This window comes from Capronia epimyces, assembly GCF_000585565.1.
Source record: "Capronia epimyces CBS 606.96 chromosome Unknown aczIQ-supercont1.3, whole genome shotgun sequence".
Taxonomy (NCBI): domain Eukaryota; kingdom Fungi; phylum Ascomycota; class Eurotiomycetes; order Chaetothyriales; family Herpotrichiellaceae; genus Capronia; species Capronia epimyces.
In genome coordinates, this window is record NW_006912906.1 from 130,634 (window position 1) to 151,026 (window position 20,393).

Sequence of the window (20,393 nt, forward strand, 5' to 3'; positions counted from 1 at the left end):
CACCCACCTCCTCTACCTCCTCATCATCCCTTCACACCCACCTCCTCTACCTCCTCATCATCCCTTCACACCCACCTCCTCCACCTCCTTGACCTGGGCATCGCCTTCGACCCAGGCCTCCTCGATGTCGAGTCGTTTCTCGGCCGCGGAGACAAACGGCGCCGCGGAGAACAGGAAGTCGACCTGCTCCAGGGTCTTGCCGCCGGTCTCGGGACAGAGAAAGAAGACAAAGGCGACGGCGACTAGGTTTCCGGCAAGAACCCAGATCCAGAACTTCCAGCCCACGTTGGTGAGGCCGATGGGCCCGGCGAAGACGGTGATGAAGGTCATCAGCCACTCGCCGCAGCCGGTGAAGGCCCCGCCGATGTGCCGGTACTCCAGCGGGGCAATCTCGGACGCATAGAGCCAGACGCAGCCTTGCCATGCATAGCCAAAGACAAAGAGGAAGACGAAGATGATGCCGATGCCGGCCCATTGGATCGCCGGCGTGGCAGGCACGGCTTGCAAGACGGTGAAGATCAACATCAGCACCGACATGACCATGGCGCCGTACATGAGCACCGAGCGACGGCCGACCCGTTCGATGGTGAAATACAGCGGAACACACCCGAGCGCGAAACAGATGTTCAGGATCCCCGCGAGTAGAGACACGAGCGACGGGCGCGCTCCAACTTGGCTGAGGATGACGGAGCCTGCATGCCGCGTGTCAGATGATTGACCCTTGCCCACGTACACTGTACGACGGTGCATCTAACTTGGGGAGGTTTCACGTACTGTAGTATGCCATCAGGCTCGACCCCATCCACTCTCTGATCATGGGCAGCCAGAAGCAGATGCACAATCTCCGAATGATCTTCATGGGAGTCCGATCGATGATGCCGGACGTGAGGAACAACTTCCAGTGCAGACTCGACTTTGCTTCGTCTTCGGCCTCGATGGCGAAGAGGATTTCCCGCTTGGTCAGTTGCACCTTTTCCGAGTCGAGGGGGGCGTCATGCAAGCGCACGAGGGCGGCGTCGCCTTCATCGTGGCGGTTCTTCGCGTAGTAGTATCGAGGCGTGTCTGGAAGGAAGAACATGCAGGATCCAGCAATGACGGCAAAGATGCATTGGAACGCGATCGGCACCCGCCAGGAGAACTGGCGGTTTGATTTGGTGAAGCCGTAGTCGATCCAATATGCGATCGGAATGCCCCCGATCAGCATGCTGGCGTTCAGCGCGTTGGCAGGCCCGCGGTCACCAATCTCGGCGCCGGTTTCAGCGAGGTAGGTAGGAACCGCACTCGAGATGCAGCCAATGGCAAAGCCAGTGATGATCCGTCCGACAGTCAACTGAGCCACCGAGTTGGCCGTCGCCTGGATGATCGATCCGATGACCGCAGCGCAATTGCCCAGGATGATTGTACCGCGCCGTCCGATCCGAAATGCAAAGGTTGCCACGATCAGACAGGTGATACATGCCGACAGGCTGTACGAGCTTGAGATCCACGGAATCACCCATTCGCCTGTAGGGTTGCCAATGGCATCAAGAAATGGTTGGTGCAGTAAGACCCCTCCGAGAACGCCGGCGTCATACTATTCCGTCTCAGCTTAGAGGATATAAAAAAGGATATAGAGTCTTTGGGGAAAGGGTCTGGTGGTAGTGGTGGTACTCACGCCGTACATCATGAAAGAGGTGCCACAGATGAACTGCATCAATCGGTAGAGGTTTCGCCCTCTGACCGTGATGAGCCCCATAGTAGCGGTGCTGGAAGGAAGCTGCGCGACCGCGTTCAACGTAAGAATAGGCAATGAGATGGAGATCTCGGCGAAGTGAGCAGATGCTGGGGAAACTGAATAGAGGCTCTCGGTCCAGTATTTATGTCCAGGATCAGGGGGGCCGTCTCCACAACTGCGTCCAGCTGCTGGCCCTCATACGAGGCAAGGTCCTTTCCGATCATCGTTCAAGCAACCCTACAGTCTTGCAGGAAGGGCCGAGGACAAACTGGTCGGGTCATGAGAATTCGTATTCTGATTGGATCTTGTCCTATACCCGAGGTTGGAGAATGTGTCTGTACCTCTGCACTTTGGGTTAACAATGGAGCCTTTTTGCGGTTGATGGAGGAGGGTTCTTGGCCGGGGTATAGTGTTCACGGAAGAGGCTGTGGGACATGGCCGGCCTTGTCCCCGCAGAGTTGGAAATGTGATGCGGGGAGATATCTCTCCGTAGATATTGGCAAGGTTCCGAGTCAGGATCTGTTGACTCAGGATCACCCATTCCCCATCACCCGTCTCCGCCGAACTTGCGAGCCGACAACGGTGGCCTCCTAAGCCTTCTCCCCAGCATGGCGACAGAGCACAAGGACGCAATTCGGCAACTGGTGTGGCCACGGCTGCGCGAGGTTGCCATACCAGACTCCCGCTTCCACTATGATTTTTCGAGTTTCATCGCCGATTTTAAAGGCTCAGACGCTGCAACAGAACGTCTGGTCACCCTGCCATGTTATATCAATGCACAAGTGGTGTTTGTCACTCCCGATAACTGTCTAGAGAGGCTGCGTTTTCGAGCTCTTTCTGATGGCAAGAAGGTGCTCGTCACCACGTACGCCATCCGGCGCGGATTCTGGCTGCTGGATCCCGCCGTGATCACGACCCCGGGACAAAGACAGTTGGCAAGCTTGTTAGATGCCATGGAGAGACCCGGTCTGGCCAGACATGTCAGTCTATCCGACATGACGGCGCTCGATCTTAAGGTTGATCTCATGGTGACCGGCACTGGTGCCATCAACTTCTCAGGAATCCGATTTGGGAAGGGCCACGGGTTTTTTGACCTCGAATGGGCTATATTGACGAGTATAAACGTGGTGGCCCTTGATGTCCCTTGCATTGCGGTCGTGCACGATTGTCAAGTGTTGGATGAGGAGCTGCAACCGGAACCATTCGACACCGTCTGCGATTTGATCGTTACACCGACCATCATCCACGACGCCGCAAAGCAAGGACTCGTGCCCAAACCGACATGTGGTGTCTTGTGGGACAAATTGCAAGCAGGAATGCTGGATGAAATCCCCCCATTGCGTGAGTTGCAAGAGCTCCAAGGGAACGGGAGGAAGTAGTAACTCCTCTCGCGTGAGAAAAGGGCTCAGCCTGCAAAGAGTGTCTCCGGCCAGACACTGATGTACCCTGTATCTCGTATTCTGTATCCTGTATCCTGTATGCCGTAAAAGTGTTAGGACGTCGAGGCCTGGAGGTAGGCTGGGGGAAGGTTTAAAGCAGCCACTCGATTTCCATTCCAGGCTTAGCCGGGTATATTTCTTCTGACGGTGGTCTCTAGCATCGCACTATCCCTCATTCGCTGGTTGAATCCCGACATCGCTGCTAGGTGGCTGCACCTCCCAGCAACCCCATCCAAAATCCAAAATTTGTATCCCCGACTTTGTGGCTACTGACGGTCTCGACTTGTGACTCACGACTCACGACTCACCACGGAGATGCAGTTCTGAAAAGGCCCATTCTGTAGCTATAGCTGATGACTTGAATTGGAATTTCTCAATCCTGCGCTCTCTCAATCGCTGCCATCATGGCAGGCTCGCGCACCCTCCTGTCTCTGGCCTCCCGGACGACGATCCAGTCTGTACGCAGCCCGACCGCTACACCCTTCCTCGACTCCCTCGTCCCTGCATTTAAGCGAACCAAGTCGACGACGTCCACCTCAGCTTTGGCCTACAAGGCTCTCCATCGACGATCGCCACTACCTCTGCCGGTCTCCGATGCCTCGCCCCAGTACGGCGCAGCTGCAGCAGTTTCTTCCATTCTTTACGAGACGCCGGTGGCTTCTCAAGCGCCCGCGAAGAAACATGTTTTGAACTGTTTGGTGCAAAATGAGCCGGGTGTTCTGTCTCGTGTGTCCGGCATTCTGGCTGCTAGGGGCTTTAACATCGACTCGCTGGTTGTCTGCAACACCGAAGTGGAGGATCTGAGTCGAATGACCATTGTCTTACAGGGTCAAGACGGTGTCGTCGAACAAGCTCGCAGACAGCTGGAGGATCTGGTACCTGTGTGGGCTGTGCTCGACTATACATCTGCCGCCCTGGTGCAGCGTGAGCTGCTCCTCGCCAAGATCTCCATTCTCGGACCCGAAGTCTATGAGGAGCTGATGGAACACCATCGTGAAATGACCAGCCCCGAGGCCGAATCCGAGCCCGGCGCGCGTGACCTGGAAAGCGCCGAGGAAAACGCCCAGCAGCGACTGCAGGAACTGGAGGCGAACCAGCCTCACGAGTCGAATCTTATCCAGCGGGCCAAAGAACTCCTCGGTCAAGGGGCGAGCTACCACCCTAGTCGACTTGCTGCTAGTCAAGCCCTGCGCCATAAACACGAGCATCTCGAAGCGATCACTCACCTGACCCATCAGTTCGGCGGCAAGGTTCTTGACATTAGCACGAACAACTGTATAGTGGAGGTGTAAGTGACTTCTGATGAAATCCACAGCTTGAACTTGCTAACATGACGCAGCTCTGCTAAACCGAGCAGAATCGATTCCTTCATCAAACTGATTGCTCCATTTGGGATCCTCGAATCAGCAAGAACCGGTCTGATGGCACTGCCTCGTTCTCCTCTGTACGGACCTAATGAGGATCTGCAACGGGATGCGGACGATGTTGTGGACGCCAGTACTCTCCCCCCGGGTTAGAGGCCGGTGAAGTCGTGAGTCTTTGCGTGGGGCGCATTGGGGGATATTGTACTTCAACTCCAGGGTGGGTATCTAAGATTCTCCTGCTGGACCTTTGGGGAAATGTAAATCTTGCCAATTTCTACTCAAAGCTGGCCACAATGTTCGCTCCGCAAATACTTCTGGTTCGACATTTTGGTTGTGATGTGCGCCGCCTATCATTCTCGAATCGCTTAGGGTTAGGGTTAGGGTTGGGGTTGCTACCTAGTACCTCACATCCGGGTCGGGCCTCCTAATAAGCCGTACGTCACTCCGCGTCTTAGCTGTGGTGGCTGCGCCTTACATACCTGGTACCTACTATACACAGCCTACAGAGTGCCCCTTACATACATAGCCACAACCCCACCCGTTGTACGTTGTAGTTCTCCTATATCAAGTCCCCGTGGCATTTGATTGCAACACGGGCACGACTCTCGGTTTTGCTGTTGCTACCCACGCGTAATCCAACCTCTTCGACGGAGTATTACAACTCAGCTACCCTAAAATAGATGTTCTATTTCCGGTCTCAAGCTATTCGCGTAGCAAGTTATGCTCACTCCTTCGTGTCACAGAACTCTATCCTTCAGCTTCCTCCCTTTTTCAAACGGAGCGGGCGCCATCTGATACCTCATTTCCCACGCCAGCCGTCTATTGCTTACTCAAACTCAGCCATGGAGTCAATTCCATTTGCTGAATTCGTCCATCTAGATGGCACCACAGTGACCGACAAGATTATAGGTATTGGAGGCACCAATATTGTTGTCCAACAAGGAAAATACGCAGTTAAGGTTCCTCGTCTGTCAAGAATCACAGAGATTGGAGGAACCACCGTTTTATTAGACCAAAGCAAACCCCCCAAAGAAGGAGACTACGACTATCGTGCCCAGCTTATTCGAGCACTGAAGAACGAAAAGGACATTTACCGGAGAATCGGCCCTCATGTAGGGATTACTCCCTGCTATAATATCTCGTCGACGCAGCCCTCAGTTCAAATGCCGCTCATGGGAAAAGATCTTCAACACTATCTAGCGGAGAATAGACCGAGCCGGAAAGAGCAGCTGGCATGGATGAGACGATTAGCGGATACACTCGCCTACATCCACTCCCGTCGCGTGATTGCGGCCGATATTGGTCCATCGAACATAGTCCTTGACAGTGCATTGAACGTGAAATTCATCGACTTTTCGGAATCAACGCTAATGCCGCTTGACTGGAATCTTGAGGGCACGGACTCGCTTGGATATTCGATCCTTAGCGATATTGGACAGCTGGGTGCGGTTATGTTTCAGATTGTGACGGGCCAAACTGGTAGGTTTGATACTGAAGATGCCAGCGGCGAAGTGACTTGGCCACCACGGGATAGCCTCCCATCAACAGATAATGTCTGGCTGGGGCCCGTGATCGAAAAATGCTGGACTCAAGGGTTCAAATCTGCAGGAGATCTCGCCGGTTATCTGAAGCAGGTGAACGATGATGAGTGAAACGGGTGTAAAAGAGCGGCAACCTACAAGCTTCGAAAACTCCACGTCCACAGAGTCTAGTTGTCATGAGAGTCAGAGCCAGGTGTGCTCTCATTGACATGACGGAGGAATACTTGACATTTGATCAGTGTGTTGCCGTTGAGACGAAGCGTGTCCTTAAGACTAGACCTATGTAGGAGGCAGCATGCAGGGTTGGTTGGGTGGTCAAACAACGCTGGAAGTTGAGCACGACATTTCGCCATTCGATTTACGGGGACTAGTTAAATACTGCCGGGAACGCGCAGAGCGCCAGAGGCAATTCTACCACTGCACCAACTGTACCATTCCTCGAGGTAGAAGAGCCATCAGCCCCTCCGAAGCCAGCCTTGTGCTAAAAGCGGCGGGCGATTTATGCTGGGCTCAGCTCCAGCTAGAAACATCTCGAAGTCGTCACGACTCTACTCCCTACTCTAGCTTTCAGAAGACCAGATCGCAAGCTATAACTTCATTGTTGCTTTGAATTTGGAGAACGCAGGATAGTCTCAGTCTCGGATCTTCACACTCGGCGTGTTTGGGGAATCAGAATCATGACCTCTCGTATTTCCGGACTGCCTTCGATCGGGGACTTCTTCCCTCCGACGCCACAGGCGGCTGCCCTGGTCTTCAACCTTTACAGGCTATTTTCAGTTGTAGGTGCCCTAACTGCGACTTGGTGACGTGTCAAACCTCTCCAAGGTGTTTGCTGGAAGATCAGACCCCTTCCCTTACTCGGAAAGAATCCATACGGCAGGTTGCCATTGTGTGGTATGCCCCTCTTCTAACTTGCCATCTCTACTAGATCTCTCTTCTACAATGGACGCCTCTCGGGAAGCTACAAGCGATGGGCAAGACTTCGACCAACTCTCGCTTCAATCTTCCGGGCCGTTATGCATGGGCACTGGCGGAATTGACCGGGCCCATCAATCTGCTATACATCCTTCTGACCCTGCCGTCAAAGCTCGATCCTGCGCCTCACTCGACGACAAGCTTTTTGGGGACAGGCCTACCGGCTCAATATGAGATACTGGCGTGTCTATATCTCATTCACTATGCAAACCGTGCCGTCGTCGGCCCGCTGTATCTGGCCCCGAGCATGTCCCAGATTCACCCGACTGTGGCCGTATTCATGGCTCTCCACCAGTTTGCAAATTCAAGCAACATTGCCAGCGGGCTTGTGTATTCTGCGCTCGGGAGCGACGGCGAACATGGCTCCATTATCTCCTTTACATCGGTGGTTGGCCTCTTTATGTTCTTCTCAGGGCTGGCGGGAAACATCCGGGCCGAAAATACTCTGTTCGATCTTCGACGAGGAGCTGCAAAGCGGAAGGCAAGGTCAGAAGGGAGGGTCCAGATCACTTACGACAAGGTCTACGTCGTTCCTCCACCTGAAGGCCCTTTCAAGTATGTCTTGTTCCCGCACTATGTGTATGAGTGGCTTGAATGGACAGGATTCTGGATCCTTGCAGGCGCGTGGGGTCTAGGATGGGGATACCACAGCCCGGCACTGTGGTTTTTGATAGTCGAGGTGGCCACGATGCTTCCAAGGGCGGTGGCCGGTCGGCGATGGTATGAACAGAAGTTTGGAAAACGGGCAGTGGCCGGCCGCGCAGGCGCAATTCCTGGACTTGGATTATGATTTTAGGGCAGACAAGGAGGAGCAGGAGTGGTGTGAGAAAGCCTCAGGAGCCTCCTCTTGACGTCGCCAGCCAGGCTAAAATGTCGTGTGTACCTGTCGGGACGTAGTAAGCAGCGCGAAACCCTCGCGGGCGAGCTAGCTGCAGCCAACAGTTTCAAAATCAGACTTTCCCATACTTCAGGGTGGAGGGAGATCTCACGGTGCAACAAGGCCCTTCCCGTTGTTCCACCGGCTTGTTTATCACTGCAAAGTTCACTGCACATCGGCGTCACACAGGGGTTTGCTGGCGGTCGGCGAGTCATGTCGGACGGAGGCAGCTTGAGCGACCTTGATTAGTACCTAAGTAAGCTAGGTGGTGGTGGTGGTAGTGCTGCTCCCCGAGTAACACGGAGGGACTAGTCGCAGCCTGCGGTGGTGATTGGCACGCGGAGCAAAAAAGGCCACCGCAGCCTCCCGTCACGTCAAAGCTCACTTGGTGCTTGAAATTTTTCCAGTCCAGAACCCCTCCATGCATAATTCCCTCTGACCTTCTATTCTCTCTCACCGCCCCCTCTATCTCTCCTCCTGCTTTCGCCCATCCCATCGACCCTTTCCCTCCTCATTGTCTATCGGTTCCTCTCAGAGAACCGTCATCGGAAACGCTATTTTTCGAACTCGTCCGCCCTTTGCACGAAGATTACTCAAGATGGTTCAATCGTAAGTCCCTCCATTGGAGCACCACTAAATGGCCCTGCTCTTCTCTAACATACACACAGTTCGATCCTCGGGTTCCCTCGTATGGGCGCCAACCGAGAGTTGAAGAAGGCCACTGAAGCTTATTGGGCTGGCAAGATCTCTCAAGACGACCTGCTTGCCGAAGGAAAGAGACTGAGACAGGAACACTGGAAGATCCAGAAGGACGCTGGCATCGACATCATCCCCAGCAATGACTTTGCTTTCTATGATCAAGTCTTGGACCACATCCAGCTCTTTGGCGTCGTTCCTGAGCGATACACCAAAGACAGCCTCTCTCCCATTGACCAATATTTTGCCATGGGTCGAGGTCTTCAAAGACCGGCAACCGACAGCACCCCTGCCGTCGATGTTCCCGCTTTGGTGAGTCACCATCCCGTTGTGGAAGTGCTTAGCTCTAACGTCTTCAGGAAATGGTGAAATGGTTCGACTCCAACTACCACTACGTCAAGCCAACTCTCCAAGACAACCAGAGCTTCAAGCTATCCTCCAACCCCAAACCGGTCGCTGAGTTCCTCGAGGCGAAAAAGGCCGGAATCACTACCCGACCCGTCCTACTTGGCCCAGTGTCGTTCCTGCATCTGGGCAAGGCCGACCGTGGGCAGTCCATCGAGCCCATTTCGGCCCTCGACAAGCTCCTACCTCTCTACGAAGACTTGCTCAAACAGCTTAAGGAGGCCGGTGCCGAGACCGTCCAGATCGATGAGCCCGTGCTGGTCTTTGATCTGCCCAAGAAGACCAAGGACGCCTTCAAGCCCGCATATGAGAAACTGGGCAGCCTGGGAAGCAGTGCTCCCAAGATTGTCCTTGCCACCTACTTCGGTGATATTGTCCACAATATTGATGTTCTCGCCGACTTAAAGAACCTCTATGCCATCCACGTTGATCTTGTTCGCAACCCAGAGCAGTTCGAAACCGTGGCAGCTGCATTGGGCCCTCAACAGGTCCTCTCAGCCGGCGTGGTTGATGGCCGAAACATCTGGAAAACCAACTTCAAGCGAGCCATCGAGATCGTGGAAACTGCCATCCAGAAACTGGGCAAGGACCGAGTCATTGTCGCCAGCTCCAGCTCTCTCCTCCATACCCCCCACACCCTTGCAAGCGAGAAGAAGTTGGACCCTGAAATTGCCGACTGGTTTAGCTTTGCCAGTGAGAAGGCCCAAGAACTCGCCATCATCGCCAAGGCTGTGACAGACGGTCCTGCCTCGGTCAGAGATGCTCTTGAGGCCAACGCCAAGTCTATGCAAGCCCGCGCTTCTTCAAGCCGGACCAACGACCAGGCGGTCAAGGAACGACAGAGCAAAGTCACCCCAGAGTTGCATGAGCGCAAGTCACCATTCCCCATCCGCATCTCTGAACAACAGAAGCGTCTCAACCTGCCCTTGTTCCCGACCACCACCATCGGATCCTTCCCTCAAACAAAGGACATCCGTATTCAACGAAACAAATTCACCAAGGGCGAGATCACCGCTGAGGAGTACGAGAAGTTTATTGAGAAAGAAATTGAACTGGTCGTCAAGATCCAGGAGGAGCTTGACCTCGATGTTTTCGTCCACGGTGAACCCGAGCGAAATGACATGGTTCAATACTTCGGCGAGAGACTAAACGGCTATGCTTTCACCACCCACGGATGGGTCCAGTCGTATGGTTCTCGCTGTGTCCGACCACCCATTGTCGTTGGAGACATCTCCCGGCCTGCTCCTATGACCGTCAAGGAGTCTAAATATGCGGCATCCATCTCGCCCAAGCCAATGAAGGGTATGCTCACTGGCCCCATCACTTGCCTGAGATGGTCGTTCCCTCGTGACGATGTTCACCAATCCGTCCAAGCACAGCAATTGGCGCTCGCTCTCCGTGACGAAGTCGTCGATCTCGAGAAGGCGGGTATTTACGTCATTCAAGTCGACGAGCCGGCTCTGCGTGAGGGTTTGCCTCTTCGCGCCGGCAAGGAGCGAACCGACTACTTGAAGTGGGCCGTCGACTCCTTCCGCCTGGCCACTGCGGGCGTTGAGAATGGCACCCAAATCCACAGCCATTTCTGCTACTCTGAGTTCCAGGACTTCTTCTACGCCATCGCCGCCCTCGACGCCGATGTTCTCTCCATTGAGAACAGCAAGTCTGATGCCAAACTTCTCAAAGTCTTTGTTGACGAAGCTTACCCGCGTCACATTGGACCTGGTGTCTACGATATCCATTCGCCTCGTGTCCCTTCGGAACAGGAAATCCGCGACCGGATTGCGGAGATGCTGCAATACTTGAAGCCGGAACAACTGTGGATCGACCCTGACTGTGGTCTGAAGACCCGACAATGGAAGGAGACCAAGGCTGCACTGACCAACTTGGTTAACGCGGCCAAGCACTTCCGCGCTCAGTACTCCAAGTAATCGTGTGGCTGTACTAGAAAGTACAATCTCTGGCGATTCTGTTTGTGCTCGGTCAATCAACCTGATCTGAGCTATGGCGCAAAGGGCATGACGGACTGATTGAATGAAAAGTGTTTTCAACATGATACCACGATCGCATGGGGCTGGCAAAAGTCGATCTTAACATCGGCGTTTTTGGCTGGCTCTGGACCAGATGGGGACGGGCTTAGAGATGGCCAGAGATTTCAAGACCATCGAGACGAATGTTGATTTCAACATTGATTGTACAAGGGCAGAACATTGACTACAGATGCCGCAAATGAATGAATCGAAATAATTAGAACCCTCAGTCGTATTTAAAACAGCCTGTCTGTCTCGCTTTGACTGGTAAATCATTCGTGCTCGGCCATTGTTGTCCACGTGATTTCGCGATTTTACGGAGTACAGTAGGTCGCGTCATGCCAGTGTGGCGGGGCGTGTCGAGTCTGCCAAATTGAATTAATTGCCCAAGTGTGAACTCGAAGGCTATTAGTACAAAGTATAACCCGTCACCTGGGCAATATTCCGAATGTGCGCAGGTCTGCCATAGTGATTGTCGCTCCTCGAACAATACAACCTTCACCACCAATGGATTCCGAAGGGCCACCTGCCTCTCGGTGTCTAGAAAATGCCGCCTCATCACCCTAAGGTGCCGCCGCCTCCAGAGCCGAGCCGGAAATTCTTCGATCCATTCAATTCGTCGTCTACAGGCCACCAGCGCGCCGAGAATCGCTTGTCTGGAAGCACGTCGTGGCGGGACTCGCGCACCTACAAGCTCCTACACCAACTTCGCGACTCCAGCGGCCGAGGTGGCGATGGCCATGTTGCCGATCTGGTAGGCGCCGGCAGCGAGAATTTCGGTAAGGACGGACGCAAGGAGAACGGAGGGTGGGAAGTAGGTGCGCCGGGGCTGCGCGACAAGGGATGGCAAGACATCAGGAGCCTCATGGACGGCAACCGCAAGCGATCAATCAAGAGTCTACCCGTAGAACAGGAATCATCAGACTCCCTACTATCCAAGCGGCCGAGGCTAGAGCCAGTATCAGAGAGACCTGAGGAGACCAGCAGGTTACCTTCGCCATCACGGCCACCGGCGATGGAAACGGAAACTCCTCAGATCTTTCGGAATTTGAACATCTACCTGAACGGCTCGACGGCGCCGGTCATCTCGGACCACAAGCTCAAACAACTCTTCGCCCAACACGGCGGCGGCTCGTCCATTTCGCTGGGCCGCCGGACCGTCACCCATGTGGTCGTGGGAGACAGCTGCGGCGGTGGTCTGGCGTCGGGCAAGATCCAGAAGGAGGTGGCCTTGGTGGGTGGCAAGGGCATTAAATACGTTACGGTGCACTGGATCCTCGACAGCATTGAAAAGGGCATTCGACAATCCGAAGCAAAATACGTGCCCAAGCATCTGGAAGGCAAAATCGGCGGCAGCGGCCAGGCCAGTGTGCGAGAGATGTTTCAATCAAAGACGAAATGACACCGCTTGTGGGAAATGAGAACCATGCCATCTTCATACTCGGGTTTCCGACGGGCGGGCAACAGTACGCCTCGAATAGCCGCATACCAGCAACATATAGGACATTCCTTCAGTTTGTGCTTAGATTGGGCCATTCTGTTGCCGACAATCAGCTTTAAATCCAGCACTAGATCAGAAAGACGATACTTACCGAACCTCGTCCGAGCAGCGTTCCTCTTCAGCACCTTGACTTCATCACCAACGTTGATTTGCGCAGCGGACTTGCCCTCAGGCACCCTGGCCAAAAACCCATAGCGGCCAAAGACCGGACTCCATTTTGCTCCTAGATCAACGCGGCGATCGCGCTGCAGCTTCTTGAGGATTTTGCCGGCCTCGCCCTCGCCGACCTTGCCGGTGGCGTAGTCCACGTTCAGGCTATTACACCGGGCGCAGTTCTGGGTCAAGATGAACTTTGTGTCGTTTCCGACTTGCAGCTCGGCCCAATAATCCTCCTCAAAGTCTTCTTGGGCGCCCTCGACGATGATGTTCGGCCGGAACTTTGAGATATCCATGACCTCGCCCTCAGGCAGCCGCCGCTGTGCGTTCTCCCAGCTCTTGGTGCTGACGATGAGATAGGGCGCGACATCAGCAAACGAAAGGCCTTCATCAACACCTTCGTAATCCTCATCTTCGTTCTCTTTGTTATGTCCGCTGCCGATGACGGCTCCAACCAACGAGCCGGCCGTCGAGGTGATACTGCTGAACCACGAGCTGCCTCGGTGCACGTTGCCGTCTGTCTCGGCCAATCCGCTCCTCTGTCTAGCCGCCACACCTGGCGGCATATTTCCCAACGCCTTCCTCCTATTGTTTCCGATATAGAGCAGCTGAACTTCGTATCCGAACCGATCGCCGAACCACCTATTGTACTTCTCGCCCATATTGTACCCGACGCACGCACTCGAATGCATGGTGATCTCGACCTGCTCCAGCCCCTCCGTCTCCGGCGTCAGCGAAACGTGCAGCGCTTCGTGGCCGATCTTCTGGTCCGGTCTGTCGAAGGCATGGTCTTTGGTATACGTGACAACCACTTTGGTGGGAACTCCGCTTTCCGCTTGCTCGGCGAACGCGGTCGTGAACAGGCACATCTCCGGGAACTCTGCCACGTGCATGTTCTTTTGCTGGTCGACGTTGTACAGCATGAAGCACCTGTCGTGCGGGAACCCCGTGTACATGGCGGACAGGCCGGGCAACGAAATCCCACGTAGGGACTTGATGGGATACGTGTAAAGCTGGACAGTGCAAACAGAACAGAGCGGTAGAGATCAGCGACAAAAGCGACACCCGCATATCACAGGGGAAGAGAATGAGACATACCTGTTTCACTCGCATCGAGCCTGGCCTTTGCGTGTTCGGTTCCGGTTGCGACGGTGTCGACTCTGCCATTTTGTGCCTCTCCCTCTCCGGTGTGAAGACAGGCTTATGCCTCTCAGATAGAGACTATTCACAGCCTTGCACCTCTCGTTTTTCTTTTGCCGAGTTCCGCAACCGCAATCGTGACCTTACAGGAGGGAAGATCTACTATACGCCGCCGTCTCTGTCAATCAAGATCAAGATTCAAAGGCGCTCGTCTTCGTCTTCGTCTCTGCAACCGAGCGGCGAACGGAGATGCGCGAAGCTAAGATTCCGTGTCCGGTGGTCGCAATGTTGAACGTGAAACTGAACGGTGTCAGTTTGATGGTGGTCGATACTCGTAGTTCGATATTCGAGCGATAGCGATGTTGATAACGACTATAATCTGCAGCTCCTCTTCTCCACCAGAACCACTCACCCTGTCGCTGCCGCCGCCGCAGTTGCCCACTGTACTGGCTTTGCACGTGCAGACGATAAGATAAGCAACCATGACTCATGTAAGCATTAATGCGGAAACCATGATCGCGCCAAGGCTCCTTAGGCTACCTTAGTCCTAATACAGCGTACAACTTTTTCCGGCCTCTGCCACCAGTACGAACGACGACGAGCATGGACTGAGTCCTCCGTACCAGTAGCAGCGTCGACAGAGCTGCAGTCTTCGCCATCCCATCGATCCTGTCCTTCCAGTTCCGGTGACAGAGGACAGTTGCTTGATCGTCTATCGTCTGTTGGACAGGCAATGAAGACACCCGCGGCGCCTTCCAGAGGTCTCCTGCGCTTCCTGCGATCTCAGTCCAACGTCGCCTTCAGCAACCCCGGTCCCGGTCCCGGTCTCTGTCCCTCGGCCTCTCTAGCACCTCCCAACCCAGCACGGCTCTGCCGGCCTCGGCCTCTGTGCACATCCTCTTCCCGGTCCTTGCCAAAGCAGCAAACGCCGTTCGAGGATCTATGGCGCCGGTACCGCGAGCCATGCAAAGCCTTGCCGCCTCCCCGACTTGCTCCTCCCCATCCTCCGCAGGCTCGAAGTGCTAGTACACGCACTCACGGTCTCAGCTTTTGGCGCCGTCTACTTCGTCGTAAAGAAGCAGCATCGCGCTACAAGCAACTGCCAGACCCGCCGGCGGGGCCTTCCAGCTACGATGAGACGTCTGCTCAACTTTTCAATCTCTCCCGATCCCTTTCCCGCAATCCTACCGGCGGAGATCTGAAACTCCGCTGCACCGAGTTCGATGCCAACGGATCCGTCATTCTAGTGTCTGGCGAATTCAAAAAATCGGAGTTGATCGCAAAATATGGCCTGCTCCCGCGTGATCTTCGCAAGATAGACTCGTCGGTTCTTCCCCATATCCTTGTCCGCCCCACCGCCATTCTCATCAACCTCCTCCACCTCCGGGTTCTCATACAGTCGGACAGAGTTTTGGTGTTTGACGCATATGGGAGCACAGACTCTTATACACAGTCGCTGTTCATGTACGACCTGGAGGGCAAACTGCGACAGAAGTCGGATCCAAGGAATGGCTCCACATATCTTCCCTACGAATTCAGAGCTCTTGAGGCCGTCCTCATCTCTGTCACATCAGGTCTCGAAGCAGAATTTGCACTTGTGCGCGAGCCGGTGGTCCATATCCTGCGCGAACTCGAAGAAGACATCGACCGAGACAAGCTGCGGCATCTACTCATCCATTCCAAGAAGCTGGGCGGATTCGAACAAAAAGCCCGTCTTGTACGAGATGCGATCGACGATCTTCTCAATGCAGATGACGATTTGTCGGCAATGTATCTGACTGAACGGAAATCAACCGGCAAGCCCAGAGCCGAGAACGACCATCAAGAAGTGGAAATGCTTCTTGAATCGTACCATAAAATCTGCGACGAAATTGTCGAGATATCAGGCAACTTGATTAGCAACATCAGAAACACGGAAGAAGTGGTCAAGGCCATTCTTGACGCGAACCGAAACCAGCTCATGCTGCTTGAAATCAAGTTCAGCGTCGGAACTCTAGGTCTTGCCGGCGGAACCCTGGTCGCCGGTCTTTATGGCATGAATCTCAAGAATTTCATGGAGGAGTCCGACCTTGCCTTCGGCGGAGTCAGCGTTGTATGTTTTGTGCTGTCGGCGGTGATCTGCGTCTATGGCATGCGCAAGTTGCGCAAGGTGCAGAAAGTTCGCATGTGGGGCGAGGGAGTGGAAGCTCTGGGCCCGCGCGGGAGGATAGGTGGTCGAGGAAACTGGCGCAGCGAAGCCGTGGAAAGCCAGGCACAGCGGACAGCAAGGCTGAAAGGAGGCGGCGTCAGTCTCGGCGGCACTGCATCGAGGCCTGTTCTCTGGCCGGGTATGGATGGGCTGGGCATGCACAAACTCAACATCGAAAGTGAGGACGATCCGAGAAACGTTGTTATTGACCCTAACAGTGACGCGGACGCCGTGTCCGAGTCTCCTCGCAAGAGTGTTGTTGATGGTGCGGAAGCACAGACGAAGCCGGACGGGCAGAGGTCAAAGGACTCTGTGAAGAAGAAGCGCGCTTGATCACACTGACAATCGCACATGGCACTCACGGGATGTTCATGGATTGCGCCTCGCAGCTCACCGGCCGTGACCTGCGGTTTAGATATACACACAGGCTAGGCGACTCTTCTCTTTTTTGCGTTCAAGCGGGACTGTCGGCGTTGCATTGGACGGAGTCGAGGGGGCGATTGATTGGGCGGTGACGAAAGACCCAGCCTCGGGCACCCTCATTGGGGGTTTCTATCATGCAGTGTTTCCCGAGGACTTTGCTCTCCTCAATCACACGAAGCAGGGCTAGGGCATTGGAGCACCTACCAAGTGGTGCGTCGAAGTGCTCCCCAGAAAGACCATTGCTGGGTGCAAACGCAAATGCAACGGCTGTGGACTAGTGGTTTCGACGGCTTAGATCGATCGGCTTGAAGCGATGTACGAATACTATACGGATACCTGTTATGTCTTATTAGTCCTAGTCCATGCGAATCAGATGCTCTCCATTTTCCTCCTCCTTTGGACGTGTGGTCATGAGCGATGCCCGTTCGTTTCTTCCTTGAGGTTATTATATGCCACACAATGGCCGGCGTATGTATGTTTGTTGACGGAGAAAAGACCGGCAGAATTTGGCATCCAGTTCAATTCTCTGACACTACACGTAGAGCTCGCTCTAACTCGCCGTGTCCCGCTGGACGACAGGTTTCCAATGAGATGCCGATCGCACTGATTGCGTTGCTGCTTCCGTCAACCCTTCAAGTTGTCGGCGTCCCTGTCCCTGTTGCTGAAGCTCACGCTCACACCTCACACCTCACACCCACACTCAAGCCCCCCATGCCCACACCCCTACTGTCCTGCTAGGCTTGGATCATCGATTACCAGTCATCATCGTCGTCCTTCTCGTCATCTGTGAAGCGATAGAATTAGCATGCGCAGGTCAAGGTATCGCACAGAACACAGGCATAACTCACCGCTCCCGCTGACTTTCTTCTTTCTTTGGTTGAGAGCTGCCTCTAGCGCACTTGCAAGTCCACCCTGTGCATCTGAGCCTCCGGCCGGGGTTCCAGGCGCACCAGGAGGTGGAGGGGCAGCGCTAGAATCTGCTCCTGGCACCATCGCGGCCGAACGGTCACGCTTTTCGGCGTCGTTAACTCGGCGCAGACGGCCGCTAGTTGTTCCTCCAGTGCTGCGAATTGCGGCGAGAAGATCATCGCGCCCACCCCCTCCGACGGGAGGCAGGGGAGGAGGGGCTGGGGCGGCCCCTGAAGCGGGTAGAGGAGGGGGAGGAGGCGGTCCAGAGGATGAAGGAAGAGGAGGAGGTGGAGGCCCTGCAGAAGAGGGCATCGGAGGGGCAGGAGGAGGAGGAGGTGGTGGTGGTCCTGCTGAAGAGGGCATTGGGGGAGGAGGTGGAGGTGGAGGCGGAGGTGGCCCTGCTCCCGCAGGGGGAGGAGGAACTGCACGAGTGTTGGGGGGTGGTAATGGCGGAGGATTATTCCGCCCCGGCGGTGGAGGTGGTGGCGGAGGCGGGATAGCAGCAGGAGCGGTTGTGTGAGATGGTGACGGTCCTGCTTTGGGCGGCAATGGCGGTGGTACGATCTGAGCAGAAGGTGTATAGCTTTCCCGGCTAGGAGGGGGCGGTGGAACAGGTCCACGACTTGGTGGAGGGGGAGGAGCTGAGGATTTACGTTCTCCTGTAAACGGGGGAGGTACCTTAAACATCCCGACAGGCTCCTCTTCGATGGGCGCCTTCGGGGGTCGAGGCGGCGGCGGCGGACCTGGATTTGCAAGGGAACCCGAGGAGGCACGATTCCGGCCTGAGGTATAAACTGCTGGACCTTCTTTGACGGCGTATTTGCCTGCGTCTGCGATGGGCGGAGGCGCTCGAAATCTTAGTTGCGGAGTGGGAGCCGGAGATGGTGTCCGAGGAGGAGAACTTGACCTTGGGGGCGACGATGCCCTCCCAGGGGCAGGTCTTCGCGATGGCGGCGGTGCTGGCGGAGGACCTCGACGGCTCGACGAAGCCGTGGTACCCGTATTCTCCGGGCTGATTCTTGGAGCAGGGGGCGCTGCAGGAGGCGGAGGTGGAGGAGCTCTTGACCGCGTCTCAGAAGTCAAAGGTAGGGCATGGGCGATAGAACTTGCCATTTCCTCGGCCTGCTTCTTCTCGACGTAACTCTTGATGAAGTCGGCATTCTGTTCGATTTGGTCTTCAGTGATACCCATCACAAGAAGCTCGTCCAGAATCGGTCTCCACGATGGATCAGCCAGATCAATTCCCCCTACGATGTTCGGAGAATGATTCGAGGTGATCGGGCTGTAGATGGGTTGGGGAGCAACCGCCTGCGGTTGTTGTGTCTGGATAGGGTTGGAGCTGTGCCTGTGGCCACGAAAGAAGTTGCCCACTCTGCTGTAGTGTTTGTGCGATCCCCCAGGAACGAAGACCTGGCCTCCGCCGGGGGCTGAAGCGAAAGGTTGTGCCTTGGTGTGTTTGCTAGCATTCTTTTCCCGCTCATCCATCTTCTTCTTGAACTGGCGGGCCTCCTTCTCGTCGGCAAATGACAAGCCCGCCATGCATTGTTCCAACTCGAACGAATAGAAAAAGGTGCGATCCTGGTTATATTGGAAGGTATCGTAGATTTCTTGATCCCAGATGACTCCTCTATTCGCAGGCGAGATATCGACGAGTTTGATCCAGAAGGTGTTCCCCACGAGGTCGTTGGAGAGAACCGCAGCCCCCTGGAGACCCGTGTACGTCCATCGTTTATGGTTAGGATGGGCCACGTAAAGTCGAGCGACAGCCACAGCTTGGATCTTGTTTGAAGCTTTAGGGACGGTGCGCTTGACCGTCTCTTTGTCGGCGTCGGAGAGAATTGACGGCATGGTGGAAGGATAGCTGTAGCCGTTCAGGCGGACTTCAGGAGAGACTCATCGAGCCCTTCGTGCTCGGTACTCGATCGAGGAGACGGCTGTCCCTATGAAGAGGGAGAGAATCGAGTGACGATGACTCTAAACTGTGATATTGGAAGAGATCGATACTGTCACCTGCATCTGACATAAGGAAGGCAGGCGATAGGTAACCCAGAGCCGGGGAAGAAGGGAAAGCCAAAGAAAGCTACCATACAGTAATTACGGAGTACTGTACCACCAGTACTGTAATGCGCCGCGTTTGCCGCGTGGCTTCTGGCACCGGGAGACAGCCAGCGAATTACTGAGAGACCCCGACAGCGCCTGGAAGAATGATTAGTTAGGGCTTAGGAGCGGCGCCGATCCCTGGTTTGCAGGGGACAGGCCCCTAAGCCCTTAGTTGCTTAGTCCCTGAGGCGCTTGTTGAGCTGCCCAGTGCCCGGGGCCTAGAAGAGCTGTGGGGTCGGAGCTGTAGCTTGTGACGATGACTTCGGGCCTGAGCCTTCGCCTTCCGTCATCTTTCGAATCCCCCACCTGCATCAACAACGTCATCGCTTTGCAGAGCAAACGCCGCAGCCTGAGTGAAGTGGCACGGTCACGGTCACGGCCCTGCATCATCGAAGTACATAAGTTGTCTCTTCGCCAGGTCAGGATTCCACTTCCTCGTCTTCATCAACCTGACTTCTGTGATCTTATACCAACTCTCAACATCCACCGGACCAGTATCCAATCCAATATCTACCCACCATCATGCCTCAGCATCCCGCCGAAGAGAACACCCAATCCCACATCTTTGACAAGGTTGCCAAAGAATCTTCTGACTCCACGGCTTCGAACCATCCTCTCCACGATGAAAACAAAGGGCCATTGAAGCAGGCAACCTCTGAAGACCATAGAAGCAAGGGTCCGCAGCTCTCGGACAGTAAGAGACCCTCACACGATTATAGCAGGAGACGGTCCGCTGACCGTTGACAGACCTTCCCCCAGCCGCTGACAAAGAGGAGTTGAGGGCAAAGGCTCGAGAGATGAACAAATAGGCGTGTACAACGGAGTACCGGTGACGGGATGAATTGAAATGAAATGGAAGGATGGTATCACTCGCTGCATCGATAACCTGCATCGATAATGGGAAATGTGATCATGGCAAGTCAGGCACAAAAAGAATG

The 20,393-nt window shown here is 54.8% G+C and overlaps 11 protein-coding genes across 11 annotated transcripts; 8 read left to right on the plus strand and 3 right to left on the minus strand.

The window, feature by feature from the left end:
- Positions 1–57: 57 nt before the first annotated feature.
- On the minus strand, positions 58–1,735 carry A1O3_03299 (uncharacterized protein; the record flags this gene model as incomplete). Its single annotated transcript, XM_007733437.1, has 3 exons — positions 58–692; positions 775–1,573; positions 1,655–1,735. The coding sequence occupies 3 exons, from the start codon at positions 1,733–1,735 to the stop codon at positions 58–60; spliced, it is 1,515 nt and encodes a 504-aa protein (XP_007731627.1).
- A 587-nt stretch (positions 1,736–2,322) lies between these two features.
- A1O3_03300 (uncharacterized protein) lies at positions 2,323–3,093 on the plus strand (the record flags this gene model as incomplete). The annotated part of the gene is made up of 1 exon (XM_007733438.1): positions 2,323–3,093. The coding sequence occupies one exon, from the start codon at positions 2,323–2,325 to the stop codon at positions 3,091–3,093; it is 771 nt and encodes a 256-aa protein (XP_007731628.1).
- A 464-nt stretch (positions 3,094–3,557) lies between these two features.
- On the plus strand, positions 3,558–4,670 carry A1O3_03301 (acetolactate synthase I/III small subunit; the record flags this gene model as incomplete). Its single annotated transcript, XM_007733439.1, has 2 exons — positions 3,558–4,441; positions 4,493–4,670. 2 exons carry the CDS (start codon positions 3,558–3,560, stop codon positions 4,668–4,670), a joined length of 1,062 nt encoding a protein of 353 aa, XP_007731629.1.
- Positions 4,671–5,359: 689 nt separating this feature from the next.
- On the plus strand, positions 5,360–6,169 carry A1O3_03302 (serine/threonine protein kinase; the record flags this gene model as incomplete). Its single annotated transcript, XM_007733440.1, has 1 exon — positions 5,360–6,169. The coding sequence occupies one exon, from the start codon at positions 5,360–5,362 to the stop codon at positions 6,167–6,169; it is 810 nt and encodes a 269-aa protein (XP_007731630.1).
- An 859-nt stretch (positions 6,170–7,028) lies between these two features.
- Positions 7,029–7,823, plus strand: A1O3_03303 (uncharacterized protein; the record flags this gene model as incomplete). The annotated part of the gene is made up of 1 exon (XM_007733441.1): positions 7,029–7,823. The coding sequence occupies one exon, from the start codon at positions 7,029–7,031 to the stop codon at positions 7,821–7,823; it is 795 nt and encodes a 264-aa protein (XP_007731631.1).
- A 685-nt stretch (positions 7,824–8,508) lies between these two features.
- On the plus strand, positions 8,509–10,939 carry A1O3_03304 (5-methyltetrahydropteroyltriglutamate-homocysteine methyltransferase; the record flags this gene model as incomplete). The annotated part of the gene is made up of 3 exons (XM_007733442.1): positions 8,509–8,519; positions 8,579–8,918; positions 8,966–10,939. 3 exons carry the CDS (start codon positions 8,509–8,511, stop codon positions 10,937–10,939), a joined length of 2,325 nt encoding a protein of 774 aa, XP_007731632.1.
- Positions 10,940–11,585: 646 nt separating this feature from the next.
- On the plus strand, positions 11,586–12,440 carry A1O3_03305 (uncharacterized protein; the record flags this gene model as incomplete). The annotated part of the gene is made up of 1 exon (XM_007733443.1): positions 11,586–12,440. The coding sequence occupies one exon, from the start codon at positions 11,586–11,588 to the stop codon at positions 12,438–12,440; it is 855 nt and encodes a 284-aa protein (XP_007731633.1).
- A 109-nt stretch (positions 12,441–12,549) lies between these two features.
- On the minus strand, positions 12,550–13,651 carry A1O3_03306 (uncharacterized protein; the record flags this gene model as incomplete). Its single annotated transcript, XM_007733444.1, has 2 exons — positions 12,550–12,575; positions 12,631–13,651. 2 exons carry the CDS (start codon positions 13,649–13,651, stop codon positions 12,550–12,552), a joined length of 1,047 nt encoding a protein of 348 aa, XP_007731634.1.
- Positions 13,652–14,568: 917 nt separating this feature from the next.
- A1O3_03307 (uncharacterized protein) lies at positions 14,569–16,356 on the plus strand (the record flags this gene model as incomplete). The annotated part of the gene is made up of 1 exon (XM_007733445.1): positions 14,569–16,356. One exon carries the CDS (start codon positions 14,569–14,571, stop codon positions 16,354–16,356), a length of 1,788 nt encoding a protein of 595 aa, XP_007731635.1.
- Positions 16,357–17,198: 842 nt separating this feature from the next.
- On the minus strand, positions 17,199–19,203 carry A1O3_03308 (uncharacterized protein; the record flags this gene model as incomplete). The annotated part of the gene is made up of 2 exons (XM_007733446.1): positions 17,199–17,230; positions 17,295–19,203. 2 exons carry the CDS (start codon positions 19,201–19,203, stop codon positions 17,199–17,201), a joined length of 1,941 nt encoding a protein of 646 aa, XP_007731636.1.
- Positions 19,204–19,977: 774 nt separating this feature from the next.
- A1O3_03309 (uncharacterized protein) lies at positions 19,978–20,264 on the plus strand (the record flags this gene model as incomplete). Its single annotated transcript, XM_007733447.1, has 2 exons — positions 19,978–20,149; positions 20,203–20,264. The coding sequence occupies 2 exons, from the start codon at positions 19,978–19,980 to the stop codon at positions 20,262–20,264; spliced, it is 234 nt and encodes a 77-aa protein (XP_007731637.1).
- Positions 20,265–20,393: the final 129 nt, after the last annotated feature.